This window comes from Centrocercus urophasianus, unplaced genomic scaffold, assembly GCF_019232065.1.
Source record: "Centrocercus urophasianus isolate 14NV4802_14NV808 unplaced genomic scaffold, USGS_Curo_1.0 seq_18, whole genome shotgun sequence".
Classification (NCBI taxonomy): Eukaryota; Metazoa; Chordata; class Aves; order Galliformes; family Phasianidae; genus Centrocercus; species Centrocercus urophasianus.
The window spans coordinates 23,141,535-23,168,625 of record NW_024884733.1 but is presented as its reverse complement, the minus strand read 5'-3'; the positions used below and the strand labels follow the sequence as shown (position 1 = coordinate 23,168,625).

General features: G+C 46.0%; 2 protein-coding genes across 5 annotated transcripts in view; both read left to right on the top strand.

Annotated features, from left to right (window-relative positions):
- The window catches only part of FAF1 (Fas associated factor 1), a 142,637-nt gene extending 130,553 nt beyond the window's left edge, over positions 1–12,084 (top strand). For all 3 annotated transcript variants that reach the window (XM_042820219.1, XM_042820221.1, XM_042820222.1), the window contains one exon: positions 9,599–12,084. In XM_042820219.1, the coding sequence (XP_042676153.1) occupies positions 9,599–9,682 (84 nt within the window). In that variant the 3' untranslated portion in view covers positions 9,683–12,084. The remainder of the gene's footprint in view (positions 1–9,598) is intronic.
- Positions 12,085–24,660: 12,576 nt separating this feature from the next.
- On the top strand, positions 24,661–26,140 carry DMRTA2 (DMRT like family A2). Of its 2 annotated transcripts, none has more exons than XM_042819903.1 (2): positions 24,661–25,153; positions 25,272–26,140. In XM_042819903.1, exons 1-2 carry the CDS (start codon positions 24,661–24,663, stop codon positions 26,138–26,140), a joined length of 1,362 nt encoding a protein of 453 aa, XP_042675837.1. The 2 variants fall into 2 exon arrangements, with proteins under 2 accessions (XP_042675837.1, XP_042675836.1); XM_042819902.1 differs by having other exon boundaries at positions 24,661–25,201.
- Positions 26,141–27,091: the final 951 nt, after the last annotated feature.

The following is a 27,091-nucleotide window of genomic DNA, read 5'->3' as shown; positions in this document are numbered from 1 at the left end:
ATTGTCTTTCTATATTTAAAATGTAACATTTTTGAAGACAGAAAATTGTTTTGAAGTTACCAGAATTTGTTTGTGGAGCATTCACTGCAGCTAGATGAAAAGATCTCAAGTTAATAATCTTTCTTCTCTCCTTATCTGTATTACACTAGCATACACACTCCCAGAAGTATCTGACTTATCTAAATGAGGGGATTATCTCCAAGCAAATCAGCATTTTCTGGTGGGAAACTTGTCAGAAGAATTTTTACCTGTTTTTCAAAATATGCTTTTCAAAGCCACCAGCCTTGATACATTGAAGTATTTTCACTTCTTTGGTAAACAGAAATTCATTAGATCTTAGTTCTATGTTCCAGTTGCTTACACAGATATCCTTAGATAACTTAAAGTTGGTATCATAACCCTACTGTAAATACAAACTTCTACACATGAGTAAATACACAGATTAACCTTTTCTAGACACCACTTGTAGTTTTTAAAGCAGCAGTGACATTCCAAAGCATTTAAGCACATGCAGCAGCTTGTTATTGGGCCTTTGTCACTGACTGTGTTGTTCTTTCTACTAGCACTGAAATTAGATATTAACCACCTCCTTTCTCAGTACCTTAACCAAGACACAACTGCATACCTTACCAGAAAGGTGTTCCACACTAGTGGACTGAGCCAGCAGGTAATTTGTTCCTCTACATTTGAAAATGCTTGGCAAGCACATCCTTCTGAGCAAAAGCAGTGGTACGAGTTCTCTGCCTTATTCTTAAATGCACCTGCAAAGGCTTTATGGAAGTAAATGAATATGCTGTTTAAACGTGTGTGCTGGTTTTAGAATTATAGTTCTTTTTCTTCCAACAGTCACTCTAATCTTCAGAATGCATTCAGCTATAACAGAGAAGAGCTTACACTGAGCATATTAGCCTGTTCAGTCAAATTTCTCTTTCACATTTTTTTCATCAAGGCCCTTTCAAAAGCCTTCCCAAACACTGATTTCACGAGTCATCTCAGCCTGCTTTCTGCAGGGTCTGTCTTCTCCCAAACTCTGTAGACCTTCTGTATGACCGGTTCCTCACTTCCTTCTGTGGAGATCTGCAGAAGTATTCCTGTAACTCTCTAATGTCTTGTGAACGGGGCGTTTGATCATGCTGTAGGAAAAAAGCTGAAATGTGCCATATCTAGTTGAAGCTGTGCTTAAATCGTGCTGAACAAACCCACCCAAATGAGTGCCGTGGGGATTAATGGTACATTGGTAGGAGTTCTGTGATTTGTATCAGCAGGTGAGGTCCTGGAAAGCTCTCTCAAGTCCATCTCGTTAGCGAATAAAGACTTTGAGCTTACCAATTTCAACTGAAAAAATCAAAGCTACAGCGTACAAATTCTTCTTCTCATTTCTCCTTGAAGTGGATTATGTAGTTATGTATTTAGGAGAATGCATTTTGCGGACTGCTTTAGAAACTTAAGCTTTTTATTTACTGTATCTGGAAGCCCTGGTAAGCCAAGATTCTACAGTATTTCACATTTTGTTTTTCTGAGACAGAGCTTAGGATCAGGTGTCAGTTAAGTCACTTAAGGTTATTTAAATGCATTTAAAATGTTGCTTAATAATTCAGAGCCAGTTTGCTCTATTTAGAGTATTAAGATTTTTTAAATCCTTTTAATTAACCAATTTCAACAGCAGTTTGAATAAACAGAAACAAAAATCTGCGTCCCTTGAAAGCACAGAAAATGAATTTAACTCAAGTCACATGTCTATTTAAATTAGGTACAATCAGGATTTCAGCAAATTTGGTGCCAAACCATTCTTCATGTTGTGTAGAAATACAGAGTGAGACAAAGGCAGATAAGATTGTTCATTTCACTGTTCTGGTGGGAGAAATCCTTTTTTACTCCCACGGTGAAAATGCAGCAACAGAATAGTAAGCATCAGTGCTCAGCACTCATCTGAACAGGTGACTGTCCTCTGATCCTCTCCATAGGGTAAAATTATGATCCCTGTACAGCTGCGTTAGGTAGTTCAGCAATTTTGTGTATTTCAGTCCATTCTAGAATCCATTCCTTGTATGAATTGTTCTGCATTGCACCCAGTGCAAACTAATTCCTTTCTAATAATCTGCTTTTAAACTCATTAGTGGTGTTTAAACTCATTAAATAGTTCCTGAAAAAAAATGCATGTTCAGGACCACTTCTCAATTTTAACATCATCTTGATAGAAAGAATGAAGAAATATTTAGCTGGAGAGAGGATTTGTGCAGTATCCTGGTTATACCTAATAGCAGTTTTAGTATTTAGTCACTCACGTAATCTGGGAATGGAGCTTGAACAAGGAGGGATTCAGAAGAACAGAATGTAACATGATTCACGTAATTTAAGCAGCAATATCGATAGTATTTCCTGCTATATAAAATAGTGCCTATCTGTTTTCATTCACAATAATCTAAAATTATTCAGGCCAGTATATCTGATGATGGCATGTAATTACCAACTTTATCTAATTTACAGGAGGCCACAGGCACAGAGTTGACGTCCCTCCTCCTGGCAGTTCAGACTGTCATTATGTCAATACTACCTGCCCTTGCCTTTTCTCTCTTTGAGGATATATTATTTTATTTATTCAAGCAGCTATGTTTAGCTTAGTTAAGACACTGAGAATTTGTCTAAGTAAATTGGCCATAGCAGACCAGCATATTCCTGTGCCTCTTCTAAGGGCACGATTTCTGGTCTTTCTTCCTGTTTGCTGTTAACGGCAGAACGATGGGACTGATAACTTTTGAATTCCAGAGGGCTGGAGCAGATATAGCTGCAACCAGAATGCTGATCCTTGCAATCCTTATGTTTCGTTGGCTTTGATAAGTTTGAAGCCATGTCACCTTCTTTCAGCCAGCACCTACAAAAGCAGTGGTCGATATTCTCATCCTGCTGAAGTTGGCGGCAGTGCTTGTAGTTCTTGAGGTTATTACATTGATGCTCCTTGAAATGTAATGCCTGTTTTTGTGCAAATGTAATTTCCATAGATGTAGTAAAAAATTCTGTAAGTATTATAGAAAAGATTTCCATGTTTTCTTCCAAGAATGAAAGATTTGATCAGCTTCTTTAGACCTAATGTTTGCATAACTGTGATACCTAAAGAGAAAGATAAAACCACTTCTTATATAAAGTCACTTTAGAAAGGAAATGTATATGTTCATTTACTCTAAAAATAATTGTGTTCTGTAGGTGAGTATAGTTTCTGATCTCATGTGACCATTCTGTCTGAATATGGGGAATGTTTAACTAATCTCAGCAAATAGGAGTGCATTTCAGGTAAGCTGTTCTACATAAGACTCACTGAAGTAAGCATTCACTAGAGAACTGAATGCTCAGTGCTGGATGTGAGCTCCTAGTTGAGTCATCCTCATTAGTTAGCCCAGTGACTAATACCAGCCACGTGATTAATGTATTGCATCCAAGCACATCCCTCTGACCAGAAGGGTTCTTTTATTCAGCACTGCCCCATTTTACAAAACATTTATTTCAGGGAGGCGTGCTCCCTGAAAGCATGCCTGTTAAGAGGAAGATGCCTTGTTTAAGCCGTGGAGCTTTGCTGTTGGATATGGCGTGATACAGCGTAAAGTAGCTCAAAGTCATTTTTTACCTTCTTTCTGTGGAATTTGTGCTTAATGTCAGTTTTGCAGTTTCATTCCCCTCGTAGGAAGAAAACGTAATGATAAAATACCAATAAAGAGCCTTTGTAGTACTATGATACCAAGAATGCTGTGTCTGCTTACCAGAAAATTTAATGATCTCCTGCTGTTTTGGTAATTGCATAAGCAATACATCAGACTAACTCACCAAAGCAGTCTTAGGCGCGCTTTTCATTCTATTTACCTATCTACCAATCACAATGTTATACTGTAGATACCATTGTGCTAGCTGAACATCTTAATCCTTTGAACTTGATAAAAATCCTTTTGGATTGTTTTTCCATGCGGTTATAATTAAGTTCATATGAATGCAATCATAGATCGCTCTCACGTGAGTGACTGTGTTCCTGTCTGTTCCCCTTCGGGACCTACGGTTGCACAGCAAAGTTCTTGCAGTGCATTTGAGGCACTAAATGCATTTATACATTCGCAGACTTTCAGAAGATGCAGCTTTCTTTCAGCACGTCATCAATATGTACTGTGAAAGCTACAGAGTTTCTGGGGCTGGGCTCTGTCATCTCTGTAGCTAGCACGTTTTTTAAATAATTAAATGCATGAATAATGGTTAGTTTGGTATAAGCAGGTTGGCAGCAGTGCCCACGAGTGACAGACTGCTTTGCTCCTTGGCACAGCGGAAAGGACGCTCAACATACAAATGCTCTGATCTGTAAATGCCACTATTTAAATCTTTTCTACACTCAGCAAGAAAACCGAAAGTAAATAGTGTGAAGGTGAGGGAGCTTTTCCTTTGTCAGGAAAAGAGGTGTTCCAGGCTATTCCATCAGCTTCTCTTTTTTTCTGAGAAATCACACGGAGAATTACTGAACAGATCATTGATTTCAAACCGAACAGAAGGGATAAAAGACCAAAAAATCTGAGGAGAGCTTTACAGCATCTCCCTCTGCCCTCAAAATCTGGAGTTCTCCGTTGCTGGTCTGGGATTTGCTGGCACCAGGAGAGCTGCACCATCAGGTGTGTGCAGGCTGTTCACCCAGCTCAGACACCAGCACTAACCTCGACTTCTTGCTCTCCATGTATTAGGCAACTTCTGTGATATTTCAGTACTATCAGTATCGCCATTTCTTTTACGTGCATGTAAGAATGATGAGTGTTTATGTTCTGTTAAGCTTTGTTCTGCAAACGTGATGTAGTTTTCCCAATTAAAAAAATGTCAGTAGAATCGTGAATTCATAATGTTGGACCTGTAAAAAGCACCAAGTAGTCCAGGCCTTTCACTGCAACGTCAAGCTTGGGCTTCTTATCTACACTGCTTATTTATATTATCATTATGCTTAGTGTTTTATAAAACCAAGAAGAATACAGTTGCTGTTTTTTTTTTTCTTAATTTACTGTCTTAAAAGACAAGTAATGCAATTAAGGTTTCTGCACTGATTAAAATCTATGTAGCAAATTCTCTTCTTATAACAGTTATGATAAGTTGCTGACAGCTAATACTAGATAGAGGGTATCTCAGGCAGCTGTACAGCTTTTATAAGACAGGAAAGCTTGCTCAAAGTACAGGCTATATAGCATCAGTTTTCTGTCTTATCTGTATCTGTTACTTTGCTCAGTAAATATACTGACTAAATATGCTGAATCTAAAATAACGTTTCAAGAAAATCACTGGAGTGAAATGAGAGGGAGTGTGATGTATCTGCATTAAGGCTTTGAAGTTAGATTGAGACTAGAAGTCTTTTACTATGACTTATTTTTTCCTTATTTGAGATGGCTTTCTTCAATTGAGATGTAAATCATCTCAAAGTTTATTCAACTAAACCAGATCTAATTGCATATATTTATGTGAAGTACCCCTGCTTTTGTTTGTTGCTCTAGTTGGACACATTATCTGTATAACCCATGGATATTTCAATATGTGGGAAGAATTCACTGTATTTGTTTGTGTGTCATTCTGAAAATATAGTTTTTTTAAACAGACCTGGTGCTTTACCAGGTGTGCCTTTAAGTAATTTCTATTGCATTTATACTTCAGGAGGATTAGGAAACAGAGTAAAAGAACTCTTTGTCCATTAGATTCATTAAATGTATTCATGCGTGTGTAAATGGTATAGAGGCTGTGCTGCTCAGGAATCAGATCCTTGTCCTAGGGTGGAGAGAAAGGTGAAGGGTGTGATATTTACTGCTTGGGTAAGTGTCATAATAATTGTGTATTTGATTCTTTATTTTTAAATGACCTTCCTGGGCACAAAGCCATTTTTATGTCTTTATCTTTTCCCTGCAGAGTTGGGTAGGGTAAGGAACCACACCTTTGAAATTGTTAAAGTACAGCTGTGCAGGATGTGAGCGTGCGATAGAATGGATAGGACAGCAAAGGGGAAGACAGGAATCATACCAAAGTGATCGGAGAAGGAACAAGGTGTTGTTTATGCTAGTAATATTTTTCACCATTGAGTCTTTTTTTAAAAGCAAACAGCACAAACAAGGTATTTGTTGAAAATAAAGCCTAAGTTGTTACTATGTTCTTCAAGAGAAACACAGAAATTAGCACAGCTATCCTTTGGTGGTTTTGCGTAGTTGTATATCAAACTTCAAAGTGCTGCAGAAGTACTTCAAGCCAGCTACTTTGTGCTTAGTTGAAATAATTACCACAGAATTAATTTTAAAAATGCCTGTTGCAATAACGCATTTCCTGTGCACCAATCCAGCACAAGTTATATAGTGAAGCTCTTGGAATTAAAAGCTTGGATTAAACCTTAGCTCTAGTGCACAAAAGCTTAAGGCCCTGTAAAACTGTATCCACAGATGGAAGAAAAATGCTGTTTTACCAACTGAAATGTACTTTGAAACGTTCTATAGCTTGATCGCAAGGTACAGCACTGACAGAAATAAGGTCCTGTTACCACCTCTGGGCACCTTGCTAGGAAACCTTCCCCTGAAGAGTGTCACAGTCTGTGCAGAAAGTCGTTTGCCTAAAAATGAAAACTCCTAACATACTGTTTGCTTTGGCTTTGAGTCAGTGCTAAATGCATATACGTGTTATTCTACAGAATCCTTGTGCTTGAATATTTAGCCATTTTGCTGTCACTTAATGTGCTCTCAGCATCTCAGCATTGTGCCTTTCCTTTGCCGCCCCCCTCGCTATGCAAATTTGGAACCCCATTTCTGGGGCTTTTATTTTACTTCTCATTATAATACAATGCTAAGAATTCAACTTAATAAAACCATAAAATGCGTGTTTTAAGTGCATTTGCCTCACTCACTGCTCTCACCATGGGAGTTGTGTGCAGACTAAAAATGCATATAGGTGATTGTTAGTAAGACAAACATTGTGGGACTTTAAAATACAGAGAAACATTAAGCTTTTGGCATTTGATTAGCAAGTGCAGAGTGCTTAACTCAATTTATTTTGTAACCGTGATCAAGAAGGCATGTAGTTGGGCATTATGGGTACCTATGTTATGAGTGAGTTCAATAGGAGCAAATGAGATTAAATATATAAATACGTGCTTAAATTATTTCCTGCATAATTGTCAATAATATGCAATAAATCTTTAAGTAATACAAGTGTGGAGCTTACAGACAGTGTAACTTAGGTAATGTGCAGAGCTCTTTAGAGCAGAACACGGTGCAGTGACATGAGAGCAAAGTCTCAGCACTGAAATGGGCTCCAAAATGTGTCCTGATGCTGATGAAGCAAAGTGCACAAATTTAAATACGACAATATTTTAATTCTTTGTGTTGTGAAATAACCCACATAGATGTACTTAATATAATTTATTAATGTGCTGCACTGGACACATCTTTGTGGGTTACAGCTCTTTAATCTTTATTATGCATAATTCTTTGGTTTCTAAGTCTATTCAAAAATACTTTCAAAGCATCTTGGGTCTTACATTTCATATGTTTACAAGAGAAACCATTTATTTTGGTAGGAGGTGGATTCACTAATAAGGCTGCTATTCTTTGTAGTGAACATCATGTTTACAAACCACAAATAACAAAGTAGAAGCTGCAGAAGGGTTATGGTGTGATAATTAAGTACAATGGCGACCTATATGAACAGAAAATGCCAAGGAGCTAAAACAAAGCAACAACAGCTTTGTTTGTTGACAGATGCATGAGCCATATTGTTAGTTAATTGGGTAATGGTGTAAACATTTGCAAACTCTGCTGTCCCTCAGTGAATTAAGCAGCACACTGAAATTATGGTGAAAATCTGCACAGTCCTTTTGCTGCAGGTACTCCACAGTGCTTTTAACTAACCTTCTGAGCTTAAGGTCTTTGAGGAAAGAGCATCACACGCTGTTAAAATTTGAAGTACTTGAAGTTTGCAAACCTGAGCGTTCAGATTAGGATAGGGGCCTTGAATTAGGATACAAATAGTAATTTTAAAAATAGAAATAAAAATACTAATAATGAATAATTATTTTCCATAAGCTTACAGTCTGGAATATTGTTTTCATTGCCTACGTTTGCTTTTCAGTGTTTTTTCATCAAATGTAGGGAAGATTTGTTTTTGTTCTCTCCTGCTTTTTCCTGCAGGAAGAGGTTGCAGGGTTTTAAAGCAGAGAGATCTAATTAGATAATGGCTTTAACTGAAAAGGAGAATTGCTTTTTTTTTTTCCAGGTGCACGATACATTATGTGCAGTGAATTGCAGAGACTCCTGTTTGCCTCCCTTTCTGTGTTGGAGCGCAGTGGACTGTAGTAGAATACTAAAGCATCAAAAAATGCAACAAGATACTTAATTAGCATACTTCTGTAATCACAAACTTAAATGCACTACTTTGGCTGTTTTTTACATAACAGATTTGCTTTCTAAGATATTAACCTTTCAATAATTTAAGCGGCACCTCTGCAGGAATGCATAATTGGACTGTAGATAATAGGAATCTAAAATTGACTCTGGTGTTTTTGCAAATTATTTTTCTCTTCAGCCACTTAGCAATAGCTCCCCACACTACTAGAAGTGTAAGAAAATATGTCCCTGCTTTGGAAAACTAATTAATGAGATGCATCTGATGTATATGTCAGATATGTATATATGCATCTGTCTCATATATGTATGATTTAAATTCTGTTGCAGTCAGAAAGGTGAAACTGTGTCGATTTTAATGGACGTAGGAAGTGATAGGCTCTTTAAAGGTAATTCATTATTTAAGCGAGTGCAGTTATCCAGTGAGACAAGTGAGGTACAAATATATTTTAAATTTGTCTGTTTTGGGAGGGGAAGAGAAAAGGCACAGTACTGTTTCTGTTACTTGGTAACAGGAGTGGTAAATTATGCATTTAAGAAAAATATTACATTTATAATTTCTTATATTAACTCATAATCTGTTGTTTCATCAAGGCTGATTTTTTTTTTTTTCCAAAGAATAATTTTAGAAAGCAGTGGCGTGAAATGCTATAAACAAACTTAACTCCAGGAAAAACGTCGTGAGTGTGGATTTGCCTTTATACCCACAGCATAACACTATGATCTCTCACTGGAATTCTGCTGTGTTCCTTCCTGCATTGTCTGCATACCTTTATAAATGCGACGAGAAGTCAAGACTCCAGTAAACAATCCTATAACATGAATGTATGCATGTAACTGTGTAAATGTAAATGATATGTAGACATATTCCGCTCACACATATGCATGCATGATGTATATACACTGCAGTGGTTGGGCAGAGATGCAGTTCTGCCAGATGGTGAGCTGATGCAGCATCTCGCTCCCAGTGGAAGGAGGAAGGTCCTGCTCTCTCCCTTCTGCTTACTGCGGAGCGCTTTTACTGCCTGCCTGGCACTGGACTTGGTGTTCAGTGGATTTTGAGTCAGTTCTACTCATTTCTCCACCATATTCTGGGAATTAGTGCTGACACCTTCCACTGTGACTGGCAGATTTCTTATAGTAAAAAATCTCAACTGTGAAGATAAGGAATTCAAAATAGTTTACTTACGTGTATCTTTTCGTTCTCGTCTTTACAGGTGACCCAGCTGGATCCAAATAAATCATTACTGGAGGTAAAACTGTACCCTCAAGAAACCCTTTTCTTAGAGGCAAAAGAATAATCAGACAAGATTGTAGGACTAATCATCTTTCGACAAGCCAGAGGCACAGCATCAAGAGGAACGCTTCATCGACGCCATCTTGTACTATCATCCAACTCAACTTAATGTCACAACTTTGCCTCTTGCAAGAATTTGAATAACATAGCTACGTAAAGTTCCACATACATGAGTGTATGTTCCAACCTCGTTTAAATGAGCAGAGGATGAAATTCTGCTGTGAACACTGAACATTATGACTATGTTGCTCACTTATCATCCAGCTTTTGTTATAATTAATGCACTGTTAAAATGTGAGTGATTGTTAAGTAGAATTTTTACTCCTCAAATGCCCCTTTTTCACCAAGAAATCTTGGACATTTCTGCCTGTACTTTTGACACTAGAATGCTGTATATTTGATATCTCGCTGAGCCAGTGCTCTCATATATATGCATTTTATCTCTGTGTTTGAATTTCTACTTTGTCACCTAATTTAAAAGGCAGAAAAAAAAAAAAAAAAACCCAGGACATTCGCAGCCATGGAAATTTAACAGTATTATGGTAGAAGGCATATAATTTTTGTTAGTACTTTCTGACTTCTTTGATAAGATGTAAGGTTTTGTTTGAAGAATATAGTTTGACATATATGCGAGGTATTTATTTACTGGTTCTGCTTTGGGTCTCAGTTCTGATTCATTTAGGAAGTATTTTCCATTACATTGCAGTGTGTGAAACTGCTTATTGCATGATGTGAATATTTAAATAACATTAGAAATGGCCAGGACCAGAAAGCTGGTATCTTGCCAACACTTCAGGAATCAGCTGTTATTGAATATCAGCTGTTAAAAACCTTTCAAATACCAGATACAAAAGTTCTTTATTTCCCGTTGAGAAAGGAATGGCAGTTCCCATTTTGGCGGTTTTCCTTCATTCTGGGCTTGTTTGTATCCTATTACTCTGTTGTTCTAAAGCACCTTGTTTGTTCCATCAAACAATGAGTGTCTCAAGAGACGGTGTAGTAAGAAATCTGCCTTACTATTGCACACTTTGGACATTTTAGCAGTAGATTGCTGATCCCATCTCAAATTGAAGAAATCTGAGATCCGTTGTCTGAAATGTATGCACCAGCTACCTGCTGTCTGATGAGGAGAAATCTGGTACTTTAAATTCCTCAACCATGGAGCAAACATACTTGGTCTAAAATCAGAAAGTACACTTAATGCCAAATGTGCATCAAAACAGCTTGGTTTGTGGGGGTTTTGTTTGTTTTTGTTTTGTTTTTAAATCTGGACTTCCAGGATAGTGCAACATAGCACTGCAGAATTGTCATCTACTAACCAAACTTGTTTGGTAGTGCCTGGCACATTGTTTTCCACGTGTTTCTATGTAATACACAGTGCTTATCGTAGCAGGAGTTCTGTTTTGGAAATTACATACTAAGCAAAGACCAACTGCATACATCTTCTAGTCTTTAGTCTTTTCTTTGGAAGGATGGTGATATAAAATTATATGTATGCCTATTATTAGGGTGTTAGTGAAGCTCATATATTGTTACCTTTACCAAAAATATAAATTTTGGAGCAGGGGAAAGCCTTATTCTACCTTTTGTAATTCTGTAATTAGTGAGTGCTACATCAGACACTTTTAGAAATGAATTATCTGTGACAAACAAAAGGTTTGGAAGTGTAAGTGAATCTTAACTATTTGCAGTTCACAAATAAAAGAATTCATAGCCAATAGAAAGATAAATGTATGTGTAATGGAAACCTGAATGCAGATGCTTTGTTCTCAACTTCTGTTTTCTTGGTAAAAGATCCACCATTTATTAAATATGACATTAGCATGGTTGCAAATTGGGGTGGCGCTGTTTCTACAAACAATCACAGTAACACATGCAAGAGGATTTTAAAGTGATGCATATCTTTTTTTCTTTTGTCTTCTTTCTGAGCTGCTGTTGAGGAAAGGAGTTGTTGAAATATTGCTGCAGAAGAAAAGCAACCTTTCAGCTAACTTGTTTCTGTTAACCTGTTCTGTTTAACTTCTGTTTGATCTCAGCGGGCTGTTTTCTCTCGTTCAACTTTATTTCTGTATTTTGACTTTATATTCTTTACTTTGATACTAGTTTTGTAAATTTATCAAATGTGACTTGAATATTTGTTGAACGTGTTGAAGTCAGTGCTCCCAGGTTCTGTTAGGCCTTTTTTGTTCTAAGACAAGTTTTAGGGCTTTTTTTCCCCTATTTTGTTCACATTGAAAAATACACTGTCGTTATCAAAACATTGTGGTGAGAATTAACTGGAAGTGTTGGAAGTGGTGGTGTTACTGCCCTCTGGTACATAGATCAGGAGCAGTATAGAAGGTGCATTCTGCCAAAACAAGTGTATCACTCAATTTAAATAAAGCATTTATGATTTTTGTCCTTAAATACTGATTTCAAAAAGCGGGCATCTAGTCATCTCTCTAAATGACATCCTCAGTGCGAGCCATTTTCTGTGTAGAAACGTTAATATTCTCTGCCATCATTTTCTGCTCTCTTAAACCGTGGAATTCACTTCATGTGCTCTGCTGACATGGTTAATGCTCTCGTCGTTCTATAGACTAATTTTCTAATTCACCATTCACCTAAAACTGTAACGCTTTCATTGCAGAAGTTATCCCTGATTCCACATTTTTTATCTCCAGGTTCCTCACATTAGTGGATCGTCATCAATGTGATTAATGCGTTAGTTTTAAGTCTAAAGGAATGACTGTTAGTGAATGGAATCCTGTACGATGTGTTGGCTTTTGATATTGGCCTTCAGCACATGATGGTGAAGCTGGGGCTGTCTTTGGCTTTTGAAGAAACTTCCTGCTGCAGACATTGCTGTTCTAAATTCCATCAGAGAACGTGCAGAGCACAGGTGCTTGTCATGTATTCTCTGCATGAGCACTCTTTAATTTAGTGAGAGTGCCGAGGGAGTTTCTAATGGAGCTACGCTGGGGGTCTGTTTATTCTTTTTAATGTAGCAGAAAAGGACTTTGGCTTTCGTAAACTGTACGTACTTGGTAATGTTAGAAACTTAAAATAAATTTTCAATTACAGTACTATTTCTACTAAAAACCATATGATTTCACTCTTCCGTGTGTGGAGAAAAACGAAATCATTGTGACCCGGATTCACAGAAGGACTGAAGCATTTCCTTATTGAGCCTTGTGGTCAGACTCCTTAAATGATTCAGAGTAAGACTGAGGTTCCCTAGATGAGGTCCACAACAAAAAATGAATCAAACCAAAAACCCTTCAGAATACATGTGAAGAATCGCTGCCGGGCAGAACCAGAAAATGGTTACATGGGCTGACAGAAATGTGGAAGGTAGAGATGTCCGATGGACACTGCTATGCAGTGGAGCTGGGGGTTCCTGCTCTGTGCCAGCCCAGGGTGCCTCGTGCCACTCTGTCTCAGAGGCCTTCTGTCAAGACAAGCATCGAGTCCTTTGTTCCAACGTCTGGCAGCACAAGGCACATCTTTATTTCAGTAGTGGTGGTTTTTCCATCAGTCTCCCCTGAAGTTTTTAACTGAATAGTACTTGACACTGAAGTTTTCGCAGATTGTGGCCAGCAGGGGCCTGGGGAGAAACAAGCCTGAATCTTCAGTGTTTCAGAAGACTGCTGTAAGACCGCTATAGCACAGGCTGCTTCTAATGTGCGAACTGACTCCCTGCTGTCAGAGCTGTTTGGCTGCCGAACAATGTAATTATTTAAGCTTGTTTAGAGGGAGCGTGCAAACAGGAGTCCGATGTTTCAGGAGAGTGGCTGAGGTGCTTGCCTGGGATGGGCTCTGCGGTCCTTTTCCAGAGACTGTTCATTGCAGTCCACTGCTTGGTGTGTGCATACCAGTACCAACAGAAAGCAGAAGATGAAGCAGAGAGTGAAGATGAGAGGAGCACAGAATGTTGCTGCTCCTGCTCCTGTTTGCAACTCCTGCTCCTGTTGGCACTACTCATTTATGTTGGGTTACACAGATGTGGGCATGAGCAAAAACTCATGGATACCCTTGCAGAATTGGGGTTTGGTTCAACACTGTTCATAATTTTGAAGACCTCTGTTATACCTTTGTAGTTCTCTCACCTTTAAATTTGAGGAGCTCTGGGTTAATGTGTCTGCTTCATGTATAGGGTCAGGCTGGGTGGGGCTCTGAGCAACCTCATCAAGCAGTAGATGTCCCTGTTCATTGCAGGGAGTTGGACTAGGTGACCTTTAAAGGTCCCTTCCAACTCAAATGATTCTCTATTTGTATGTTCTTGCCTTCCCTGTAATCATTTCTAATATGTCCTACCCTGAGTGAGAAAATTTCGTGCCATCTTCCAGGACAGACAGGACTTGTATCAGGAGCTTATGTGCTGTCCTAGTGACACTGGTGACATCCTTTTATTCCCAGTTCCTTCTCCAATAATTCCTTTTTCTATTTGCCCCTGATTACTACTACACTTTCTCACGTAAATATCCACAAAGAACCTACAATGTCTGTCTTAGATGTTAACATCTGATTTAGGAGTGACACCCATCTGTAGAGTCAAGTCTATTCAGACTTCCCCAAATACACGAGCTTTACACAAGCATGTTACACGATTGCTGCATATCAAAATACTTTTAGAATGCCTTGCCATTACCTTAAATTTAGCATTGACTCTTGAATTTCAAGCAAATAAAGCAAATGGTATAAACATTTTGCTAGCCGAAGTTTGTACCTTAGTCAGGGGATTCTTTATATGTGTAATAAGGGCTGAAGTTGTGCTGCAGCCTTCATACAATTCAGTTAAAATGTCACTCAACTGCTAGTTACAAAAGTAGGCTTCATTAGTTTTTGTACTGAAAAGAAAACTACTGGTGAGCAAAATCAGTATTTTGTTCTTATTAGCAATGAATTTTGTGTCCCGTTTTCCCAACTCCGTGCTGTGACAGCATTCCACAGTTCAGTGCTATTCGTTTTTGGTCCAGTCATCTTGAGTGAGTCTGTATCATTCATTAATGCCTTCACCACACTGCCTATTGCGTTTCCCAGATGCTGTACGAGCACCTTAAATAACACAGGTCCCTACAAAGATCCCTGGGGACACCGCTGGTAACCCTTCTTGCTGTTAAACCCTGCTTTCTGCTTCCAGCTACCACTCTCTTATTTCTCTCAAGAAAAGATGTTTCCACTGCAATAAATGTTACTGCAGACAACTCATCTTTCCTGCAATTGCCCTACTTTCATTAAGTGCTCCTTTTACACCCTGAAAATATGTGAGTCCAATTATCTTTCTGGCTGGCTTCCTATTTCTGATATTTTTAATTATCTTTTACACCTTTGGTGGTAGTTCCTTGAGGTCTGTAGGTTGTTTAGTTTTGCTTTGGTGTGTTCCAGAAGTTAATGGTCATGTTTCTTCCTTCTCTTCACGTGAGTCTGTCTTGCAGTTGCATCCTTCCCTGTGCTGGCTTATGTGGCTCAATCACTGCGGCTTGGGGGGTGGGGAAGAGAAAGGGTGAGATTCTAGAGTCTTTTACAAATTAATTGTATATGTATTCTGAAGATCTAGGACAGTATCTTCAAATACACTTATTCTTTTAACTGTGAGGATTTGATTTCCCTTTAGTATCTTCCTCTTCATGTAGTTTTCTTTGATTGAAAAATCAATTCTGGTGGTTTTCTTCTTTTAAGTAAAGTACTGAATTTGAATATATTTTCATTTACCACAGAAAGTGTTTGGTGTCATTTTTATTGCTTCTGTACTTTATTTAAGCTATTCTTGCAGTCTTCATTAGTGTCACTTGGTAGCATTCATAACTACATCCTATTCCTGATCTTGCCTTCCCAAAATTTACTGAGATTGAAAACTTGTTTGAAACGTCAAGTTCTGCTTAAGCCATTTTAAGTGTTTCACTATTATTCTAATGTGCACATAGAAACATTTCCCATTTAGTCAGATCCATTTGCCCTTTTTATGTGCCCTGATTGATTCAAACTTTGTTTGTGTAAGGAAAAGGAAGCATTTCCTAGAAGTGGTGGCAACAGAGAGATTTTTGGACCACTGTCATAAACTGACATCTACGGAGGAACTGAAATGATTTTGGGATCTGTTTCCAAATACCCAGGGATCTTTTCAGCTTGACTTCAGGTGTTACTTCACCTTTTTTGTTTTGTTTTGTTTTTACTGTAAGTACAATCAGATAGATGCAGAGAGCTCTTACTTACTGAAAAATACTTCTGCATCTTTGTGATTTAGGCAAAGGAGAATAGCAAGGCGTTGTGTGGCTGCTGCTGTATCGTGCAATGCAGCAGGAAAATGAAATGAACTGACACTTAGAGGATCACAATACCTTGTAAAATTTGTGCAGTTCATTTTAACTTTCAGTTTACTGTTGTTCACTGATCACATGCAAGAATGTTTTATGCACATGAATTGAAAGCATCAAAGTATTCTCAACTGGAAAGTCTTAGTAGATGCAAAGCTTTCCCTTCTTGGTATGAGCAATTTCAAGGCAAACGTGCTGTTTACTCCTCACAAAATACTGTGGCAGATACCGAATTCCTTCATTGTTACCAGCATTTCAGATGTTTTCAAAGGTGGGTTTTTTTTTCCTTCAGATAAAGTTTATTATCACATTTGACTCCTTTTCACGAGGTAATCACAGTACAGGAGATATATTTCATATCAACCAAAAAGGACCATATTCAGAAGAGGATACACTCTAACCTCTTTAACCTCTTTTCTTGAGAACTCCCAATTTTGCTTAAGAAACACCTTCCTGTTTTTATTAGTGTTTATTCAGCTCTCATTGCTGTTTGCTTCCGGAATCAAACTGATTTCCTTCTGTACAATTACCACAACTAAATCCAATATTGCTACTTTTTGTTTCTTTTTTTTTTTAGTTGAAACAAAAATGCTACTAATAACAGCAATAATTGTTGAGCAAAGAAGTGAAGTTACCACTATTTAATTCCAGTCTAGTGGCCATTTGGTGCCTGGTTCATTGAGGTCAAATTTATCGAATACTACAAAGATGTAGTAAAATAATTTCCCATCAGCAGAGCTCTCTCCTTAGGAGACCAATTAAACTAACTTTGCTGCATCTATGCACTCCTGGGTTTGTGAAAGGGGCTGGGCACAGCAGGACGAGAATCAAGCTCACAAATGAAGAGCAGTCAACAGAGAGATATGGAAGGAAATTGTACTGTCAAAATGCTACTGAAGAGTAAAGCATTGTTACAGAAATATTGTTGTTTGATCTTTCCCTTTAGAATTCCAGTTTCTGTTGGGTTTCCTCTTTGAAGAGATGGTTAAAAACATGATACAAATGAAGGTTATTTTTTTAAATTGCTGGCTCCTGAGAATTAGCAAGGAGAAAGTGGAACTGAAAGAACTCAAAGAGTAATTTGGGCTTTTCTTTAAAAATCTTCCTGTTACCATAGTCACAGCTATTTTTAATTGCAGACAATGCACTTTTTTCAAATATGCGAGGGAAAATAACAACAAAAAAGATTGTCAGCTTATGTATATCACCAAGGAAAAGACCTAACAAAGGTGGTAGGATTCATATTAGTGTAACAGATTAAGACCAAAGAGTTCATGCACTCTGTACAACGTGGTGGTGTTTGCATACACCGTTGCTTAACCACTGCAGGAAAAATGTTCTCAACTGAAGGGGAAATAAATGATTTTTGGAGAATATATTGTTATCAACAACGAAGAAAGAGGTCCTGTTCTTATACAATGGTACTATCCAAACCTGTAATTACACGAGAGAAAATTACATTTCAACGAGGAGCTGCTGGAACTTCTCAACGCGATCCTTAGGTTCGTAGCGCGTGATCTCGGGGACTGAAGGCTCTGCTGCAGCGCTGCACACCACGAAGGGGAGCAAAGCCCGCGCGCAGCCCGCCTCTCGCTGGAGGCTTTCTTTGCACTTTGCGCTGTCTGCGTTCACGGAAGACCTCGCAGGGTAAACTGTGCCTTTCTTTACCCGGAAGGAAAAAAACAACAAAAAAAAGGAAAACAGAACAAAACTTTTTCAGGTTTGCCTGCTTTGTTTGATTTTACTTTCTGTGGTGACGATGTCGTTCAGCGTAATTCGGGTGCTAGCAGGCGCCCGCTAGGGCTTCTACACGAAGCTGTCTCCGCTCCCCGTTTTTCCCGCCGCTGTCCGCCGGCAGCACGTGGTGTAGCTGAGGAGCGGGGTGCTGCGGGACCCTGCGATGCCACCTCCGTGCCCCCAACCTCCCGCAGCCTCGGGCCGCCCTTTCCTTCCGTGTTTTCTGCGCCGACCGGACGCTTCCCGGCGCCTCTTGCGCTTTGCTACCGGGATCGGCCTCCTGCCGGCGCGAGGGGCGCCGAGGGTTCCTCCCTCAGAGCCCTCACAGAGAGCTGGGCGGGAAAACCGCTTCTCGGGCGGGGAGCGGCGACTGGGGAGCCCTCGGCACACGTCGGGATGAGGGAAAGCCGCAGGCGAACAGCGGCCTCGCACCTCGGGCTGCCTCGTGGGGAGGCGGGAAGGGAAGCACTCCCTCGCGAGGCGGCTCGTATTCATCCGAGATTGCGGGGCTGCCGGGGCAACGAGCGGCGGGGTGGGGAGGGAGGATCCTCGGGCAAATCCGAGAGGAGCCGTCAGCACCGCGAATCAAAACGGAAGGCTGAGCGCGCCTTTCGGGCAGCGGAGCGGTTGGGCCGGGCAGCAGCCGGCGGGGCCCTTCGCTACGCCCTGCCTTGCTCCTTCGTTCCCCGCGACGCTTTGCGGCTCGACACGCTCGGAATCAGAGCGGTTGTGACATTTCGGTGGCGGCTCATTGTGCGGAGCACTTAAAGTTTAAAAAACAAGCCCCATAGAAGCGGAGGGGCTTAAAGCAGCCCCCTTTGTGGGGCGAGACACAGAGTTTTGATTCGGGACAATGGTGTTTCTCAAATTTCTTCCAAAAACCTGCACCCCATCTGTGATCTCAATGAAATCGCTTTTCTCTCTGCCTTCAATTCATTTGGCAAAGGCGAAGCAGATGCGTGGGACGGGGTCTGAATTTTAATCATTCCGTTTTACCTGAAACAAAACGGCCGGTCCTTTTTACCATGTGTTTGAAGTTAGGGGACGGGCAGGGGGAATATCAAATATCATTAAAAAGCCCTCGGATCGTTAGCGAGCTGACGAGAGCCTCGCTAATGAAGCTCGCGGAGTGCCCCGCGGCGAAGTGCCGGAGCGGAGCGGAGCGGAGCGGAGCGTCCCCGGCTCAGCCCCGCGCCGCCGCTGCCCGCTACCTGCGCGCCGTGCCCGTGGGGCTGCGGCACCCGCGCGCGTCCCGGCGGAGCCCCGCAGAGCCCCGCGGGCTCCGAGCCGTGCTGGGAGCGCGGAGTCCCCCGGCACAGCGCGTTTAGCCGGCGATAAGGTGCGAAGGGAGAATCGTCTGTCGCTTTAATCCGTGCCCGAGGGGCTGGGAAATAAAAAGAGAGAGAAGGGGAGGGTGGGGTGAGTGGGGAAGGAATGGACTCAAAGGGGCGAAAATCCACGCAACCGCTGGGGGAATGCCGGGGCGCAGCTCTGCTCCCGTTCGCCCCTCCGGCTGGCAACGAGTCGGCGACAAACGCCCTGCCAGGGCCGGCAGGGAGACAGAAGGGTCCCACCCCGCAGGGCACCCCACTGCCGCTCCTTCCTCTCCCCCGGGAAGCCGCAGCCCCGAGGGACCCAACCTCGGGTTGTAGGTTTTAGCTCTGGCGCGCGGGGTGGAGGTGCTGAGGGGGTGAGAACAACTTCGCTGCGTGCGCCGTTCTCCCGTCCGTATGTGTGCGTGTGGATGGGCACAAGCGCCGAGAGAAAAGAAATTTTAGAGTAACAACTAAAGGCTTTCTTGTGCAGTTATTTTAAGGGCTTTGTTCAGTGCCTGAAGGGGGATGCGCCCATTTGTTCGGGAGGGGATTCATCACATGCCCCTTTCATGTGAACCAGAGGTTAACAACCTAATGAGCACTTGGTGAAGAGATGAAGCGTGTAAAGAGCCCGATTTTCCCAAATCCCGGCCTGCCGTCTCGGGGCTCCGCCGCTCCAACCTCCGCCGCCGGGTCGGACCCGCAGCCCCGGCCTCGGCGCTCGGGCGGGCGGCGGCAGCCAGCGGCCCCCGCGCAGTGCCCCGCCGGGAGCCGGGGTCGGCCCCGCCGCTACATATGTTGGGTCAGGTCTGCCCATTGTCAGCGCGTGAAAAGGTGTAAAAACTCCATCGGCTGTAGCTTTTTTAAAGGGAGGGCTTACCGTGGATTTGTTGCATAATGGATTGTGTTGTGGGTTTTTTTTTTTGTTTTTTTTTTTGTTTTTTTTTTTAAGTAGAGGGTTGAATTAAAACTGTTCCCTAGTCACTTTTAATTAGACCACTCTATTTAATTAGCAAAGTTGAAACTTGCAATTAAAATTAGCTCAGTTTAGCACGTATTAAAGGAAATGGGGGACACGGCTCCGGCTCGTGCTAAAGCCAAGTGGAGGCGAAATGGCGCAGTTCACGTGGAAGCGGCGGTGTTCGGACTGCCGAGCGCGGGCCGCTCCCAGTTCCGTAACACCGGACCTGGGCAGCAGCACCTCGACCCCAATTGCACCGTCGGGAGACAGAAGCGGCTCCCTCCGGGCTGCAAGCGCAGGGAGGGGTGTTGGTAAAGCCCGAAAGCTCCGTGCTGGGGTCAGCAGCCCGAGCGGGGCGACGTGGAGCCCCGATTTACAGCTTATTCCCATATACGAGTCTCCCTCCCTAGTCTCTTTTTCCTCCCCCACTGGGAGCGGGGAAATGGAGTTAATAATGTTTCGGATAGAGAAGTCCGGGCCGACGGGACCCCCTCCGAAGCGCCCCGCCCGGGACCGGGACTCGGCGGGGCCGGGAGGAATGCGCGTCCTTCCTGCTGGGGGAGGGTAATTTCCATCCGTGTAATATTGGTTTGGGGATAATTACTTTTAATGTCAAAAAGATTTAGTTTAATATCATCTCTATTAGGCTGCTGGGTGGATAATTAAAAGTGAAGATGATAGCAGCAGGGAAACAGATGGCATTTGCTTACTTTGATTCAGTAGGTAAATAATGAAAAAGTCAATGGCAAACCCCCTAGAACAATTGAAACCTTCGAGAGCACCAACATTAGCGGGTACTTACAAACCGTCTTCCGCTAAGAACGAGATGAAAATACATGAATCGAGAACTATATTTCTCTGGGCTGCTTCCGGCCGTGCGTGTCTGTCTTCCCGGCCCGGCAGCCAATGGCCGCGCTCTTTTTAATTAAGATTTTACGGCTGTAATTGGGGGAAGATGCGACCGCACCGCTGCGTGCGGCCCTCTCCAAGTTTTACACGGAGCTGCGGTGCACAGGGAGGGTTTGTGGGGAAACCGAGCGGGAGCGAGGAGAGGAATAAACAGCGGGAAAACAGAAAACATGCATTAAATTACCGACTGAGGAAAGAAACAAAACAAAACAAAACAAAACAAAACAAAATATTCAAAAAAAAAGAAAATAATGAAATAAAACGGGGATAAAGAAAAAGCTCATGTTGAGTTGTGTCGAGCTGTCAGGCTGCCAGACCCGGCACAGCGGATCACGAAGGACACGCGCGGCTCCGCAGCCGCTGCCGGGACCGCTCGTCCTCCGGCCGACCCGCGGATGGGCCGCGGCCGAACCGCGCTGTGGTCTTCGGGGCCGCGGTTCGAGACAGACCCCAGGGGTGCCCGGACGTCGCCCCGTGCCTCGTCAGGGGATGCGGGGTAGCGGCCCCTTCCGCACGCGCACGCGGCGCTGCGGGCCGGGACGCGGCTGAGGGAATCCCGACCGCCCCAAAGCACGGCTTTGTGTCCGGGCTGACCCGCAGCCAACGCGGGTTTTGTGCGAATAAAACCAAAGGTGCGCTCCGCTCGTCCTGCTTCACAGGTCTGGGGATTGTGAGAGCTCCCGAGGCGTTGGAAGGAATGGTTACTGTTAAAATACCGCTGAAAAGTGACAGTCAGGGTCCGGGCTCGTGTTTGTTCGGGACACTTTGTACGAAAGCGGCGAGAATAATTGAAACCCGTTTGGAAACGTCACTTTGGGCGGCTGGGGCTGGGAGGAAGCGGCAGCGGGATTCGGGAGTCGTCTGGGGCCGCGCTGGGACGGGAAGCAGGCCGGGCCGGTAAGGGGCAGCCCCGCCGCCGGGAGCCTTCCTGGGGCTGCGGAGAGAGCAGGGCGTGGGAACCCGTTAAAATGTCGTGGTGGAGCAGGGCAGCTCTGACAGACGTCTGCGGCGTTGCTGAGTCCCAGGACTGCGGTCTATATTCCTGCGATGAATATACATATTTTTTCTAAACAACGGTTGAGTATTTCGGTGTTTCATTCGTACTAAGAGCAATATTTAAAAGCAAACAAACAAACACAAACCAACCCGCGCCCGGGGAAGCGTTGGGGATGTGAGTGACTGCAGGGCTGCCCTGGGACGGAGGAGAGGAGGACGCAGCGGTGTCCGAGCGCAGAGCGCTGCGTTCCGCCGTGCCGAGCTCACACCGGCACCGCCGCGTGCATCAGCCCCGGAGCTGTGCGCTGCCGGGATGGAGGAGCCGCGCAGTGCTCGCGGTGCTGAAAGCCCATCGCCGTTTGCAATCTGACCTTAGAGTGAGGCTCCAGCAGCAATCGCGGCGTCTCACAAGCTGCTGAGCAGCTTCGTGACTTTCTTTTATTTCTTATTTTTTCCCCCGTGGCTATTTCCAAAATAGATCACTTATAACCGCCGTGAACGGCACGAAAACCTCAGCTCTTTCGCTCATAGCAAAGCTGAAAGAAAAGAGAAGTGGGAAGAGAACGGACCGCGTCCGGTGCCATCGACTGCTGCGGCAGAGCGGGGGGGAACGGGATCTGCGGGAAAATAACAGCAAAACCACAGCAAAGTGCCGGGAGAAAAAGGGGACTTTTTCCTGCTCTCTCTCCGTACTGAGCCGACACAAGTCAATATTTTAAATGTTCCTCATCTGCCTGATGGAGTTCTACGAACTCCCACTGAAATCGGTTCAGCGGAGAAATTTTCCCAAGAGGGTAAAATAGTGTTTGCAAATAAAATTACATCGGGTATTTTCACGGCTGTGTTAAATAAAGGTGTTATAACACCCACATCACGGGTGCGGGCGGCAGCTGCACACACGGAAAGTCAGTGGGAAAGTGCTCATTTCGTAAAGAGAAATAAAAAAAAAACAGCAAGAGAACGATGAAAGTGTAATAAAAATATCAAAAGTTGGAGGGATGCGCTGCTTTGCAGAGGTACTTCTCGTAAGCACGGGCTGTGACAGAAGGGAAGGGGCAGCGGAGCGGCACCGAGCGCTGCTATCCCTGCAGCGGCCCTCCGCAGCTCTCCGCGGAAAGTGCGCGGCGGCGGGCCGGAGGCAGCGGGGTAAGGTGCAGGGGAAAGCAAGGGAAAGGGATGCGAAGAGAAGCAGGGCACGGTAAGGCAAGCAAAGCAAAGCAGAGCAAAGCAGAGCAAGTAAGGCAAGGAGAGGCCAGGCGCTTCTCTCGTGCCCGCTCCGTGTGGGCAGCGCGGCCCCGGGCGGCTCAGAGCAGCTCCCAGCCAGATCCCATTCTAGGGAAGGAGCTGCGTGGCTGGGAACGAGGGGCAAAAAAATGCTGCGGAGCCCGAAGGCGTCCCGTGGGAAGCGGAGGTGCGAGCCCTCGGCAGCGGGAGCCAACGTTACCCGCCGAACCTCCCGTGCTGTTACCCCCTCCCCGAGCGGAGAGGGTGACGTCAAAGTGGAGTGGTTCATGGTGATTTATGGTGGTTAATGGCGGTTAGGGGTTGTTAATGGTGGTTAATGGTAAAGGCGCACCGCTCCCAGCCCGAGCTCGGCACCGGACCCCGCGGAACGGCATGGGGACGGCGGGGCAGTGAGGGATGCGGCACTGCGGGTCTGCGGGCGCTGCGGCATCCAGCTGCGGGGCGGGGGGTCGGGATGACGGGGAGAGAGAAACAGAACGAAAGAACGAAAGGGAGAGAGAGAAGGGAGAAATAGAGAAAGAGCAAAAGGGAGAAAAGAGAGAGAAAGTGAGATAGAAAGAAGGGCGTCTGTAGATACCCTATCGACGGAGAGAGCTGTCGTTAGATTCTATTACAGAACAGGATCTCCAGGTGGAAGGGAGACCTCGGCCTGACTTGTCACTGTATTTCCCCCCCACCCTTATGACAAGCGACATTCGGAAAAAAATGTAAGAAGCCCAAGCAGTAGGCGAGGCGATTACATTTTCAACCGGATTAAAGGGGAAAAAAAATCGAACTCAGGTAGCAGCGATCGAGCACACTTTACACTCACGCACGCACGCACGCACACCCACCCACGCCCGCTCCGCGCTCCCCCCGGACCCTCCCGACTCTCCGCGGGCGCGGCGCGCTCTGGCAGCCGCCGGGCGGACGCGGCGGGCCCGTCGGGCGGCCAATCAGAGCGGCGCCTCCCGCCCCTGGCCAATAGCAGGCGCCACATTGTTGTCAAATGTTGCCTAATGGCAACGCGGGGCGCAACAATAGCGCGAGTGGCGGCGCGGCGGCGAACGCGGTCTCCCGCTCTCCCGGCAGATCCGGCCGTCAGGGCCGCACGCGCCGAGCGGTGCGAACGCGTCCTGAGCGGGGCCGAACAGAGCGGAGCCGGCCAGGCCCGGCCCGGCCCGACCCGACCCGGGAAGGGGGTCCTGGCTCCGCCTTCCTCTGCCTGAGACGGGCCGGGGCTGCGGTCCGAGCCTGGCATGGTGCGGCGGCTCGTGGGGCGTTTTTGTTGTTTTTTCTTTTTTACCATTTTTTAAATTCCTGCTGGATTTTAGTCGGCGAGATCACGTCGTTGGAGGTGCCGCCGTGCCGTGAGGGTGTCCGCAGCTAAAGCGGGGAGCGGGGAGCCGGGCGGGACCGCGGCGGGATGCGCTCGGGGCCGCCCCGCCGGGTGAGCGGGGGGCAGCGCTGAGCGGCCGGGGTCGGCGCGCCGAGGCCGTATCGGGCGGGCGCGCGGCGGGAGCCGCGGCCGGCGGGTGCCGGGATGGAGCTGCGTTCGGAGCTGCCCAGCGTCCCCGCCGCGCCCCCCCCGGTGCCCCCCAGTTCAGTGGCGGCGGCGGCGGCCGCGGCAGCGGCGACCCTGCCGGTGAGCGTGGCCGGGAGCCTGCTGCGGGCCCCGCCGCTGCTGCTGCGGGCGGCCGAGAAGTATCCGCGGACGCCGAAGTGCGCGCGGTGCCGCAACCACGGAGTGGTGTCGGCGCTGAAGGGCCACAAGCGGTACTGCCGCTGGAAGGACTGCATGTGCGCCAAGTGCACGCTGATCGCCGAGCGGCAGCGCGTCATGGCCGCCCAGGTGGCGCTGCGCCGGCAGCAGGCGCAGGAGGAGAACGAGGCCCGCGAGCTGCAGCTGCTCTACGGCACCGCCGAGGGCTTGGCCCTGGCCGCCGCCAACGGCATCATCCCTCCCCGGCCCGCCTACGAGGTCTTCGGCTCCGTCTGCGCCGGGGCCGGCGGCGAGGGAGGCGCCGGCGCCTCAGGTGAGGCCGCGCCGCGGGGGGACGGGGCCGCGGGCCGGGGGGCTGCGGGCCGGGCTCCGTCCCCCGGGCGGCCGCGCTGACGCGCTCTCTCCCTCCCTTCTCCCCCCGCGCCCCGCAGAGCCCAAGGTGCAGAAGTTCGAGCTGTTCCCCAAGACGCTGCTGCCCGGCCGCGCCGCAACCCCGCAGCAGGCGGGCGGGAAGCCGCCGTCCCCCGACGGGGAGTCCGCGCCCGGCACTTCTTCCCCGGACGGCCGCCACGGCTCGGGCTCGGAGAACGGCGACGGAGAGTCCTTCCTCAGCTCGCCCGTCTCCAAAGGGCCGAAGGAGGGCGAGGAGAGCCCGGGCTCCATCAGCCCGCTGGGCTCGGACTCGGGCTCGGAGGCAGACAAGGACGAGCGGGACCCGTCGCCCTCGGCCGGCGGCCGGCAGCGGACTCCCATCGACATCCTGACGCGCGTCTTCCCGGCGCACAGGCGCGGCGTTCTGGAGCTGGTGCTGCAGGGCTGCGGCGGGGACGTGGTGCAGGCCATCGAGCAGATCCTCAACAACCGCGGCCCAGAGAAGGGCCCCGAGGAGAGCTGGGCTCGGGACGGCGCTCTGCAGGGTCTCCCGCCCGCTCCCACTGCCCACCACCGCCCGCTGATCGCCGGCGCCATGGCCCCCGCCATCGGCGCGCTGGGCAGCCGCTCCGCCTTCTCCCCGCTGCAGCCCAACGCCACGCACTTCGGGGCCGAAGCCGGCGCCTATCCGCTGGGCGCGCCGCTGGGACTCAACCCGCTGCGCCTCGCCTACTCGGCGCACGGCCGCGGCCTCGCTTTCATGGCCCCGTACTCCACCGCCGGCCTCGTGCCCGCGCTCGGCTTCCGCCCGCCCGTGGACTACGCCTTCAGCGACCTCATGCGGGAGCGCTCCGCCGTGCACAAGGAGCAGGTGTACTCCGGAGGGCTCTACGGGCCCATGGTCAACAACAACCCCGAGAAGCAATAGCGCGGCGCGAGGTGTGCGCGGGAGCGTCGGGGCGTGGGTCCCGCTGCGTGCTTATGGCCATAGGCACGGATATCTGCGGTGTGGGCGCCTGCTCCCCCCGCGCGTACGTATATATATGTATACTAGCAAGTGTATAATGTTATAAAATGGAAATCTAAGTTATTAATGTAACTCGTAGGTGAACTCGGTATTAACGTTAAGCTAAGGGTTAGGCAGCGCGTCGTAACGCTTCCCGGCGTAGAGGCGAAATCTGTCTCCAGACCAAAATACGCCGCCGCACCACCCTCCATCCTGCCCCGGAGCCGTGCGCACACGGAGCGGTGGTGGCTGCCCGTAGAGGCCGGTGGGTGATTGCCTCCTCCATATGTGATCTCAAGGACATTGCTTTCTTGTTCCGCTGTAGCGATTCTTGCTGTTCTAACAGGTAACTCTGTGTTTCCATTTCATAGAAATAAATGTTATTTTCTATTAAAAAAATCAAAGGTATAAGTGGAAGTGCTTTGTCAGACGGTGAGGGTGTGCTTTGGGGAATGCATGTGGCGAGCGCAGTATTTAAAGGAATTTGACATTTATACAAATGCGTTTAATTACGTTTTTCATCGTTAAAGCAGAAAGCTGTCGGAAAATGTACAAATAAAAGCTCAACGTACAGGTGGGAGTGACTTCCTATCACCTGGCATTGTCAAAGGCGTTTGTTTCCAGTTCTGCTCTTATTCACACCCGCAGAAATAAAACCGGCAATGCACATTCAGTCGGGACGTTTCCCCGAATACCTGAACTATTTTGCCGATATTCTACTTTCATTTTTTTGTCATTTTCAGACAATCTGACATTGCCGAAGTGCCGTTACAACAGACGTGTGGATTTGCAGCACACCTCCGGCCCCCGGCTGTGCATGATTTGTTTTCTATTATTTATTAACAATATTTTATTTTTTTCTTGCAATAGCGT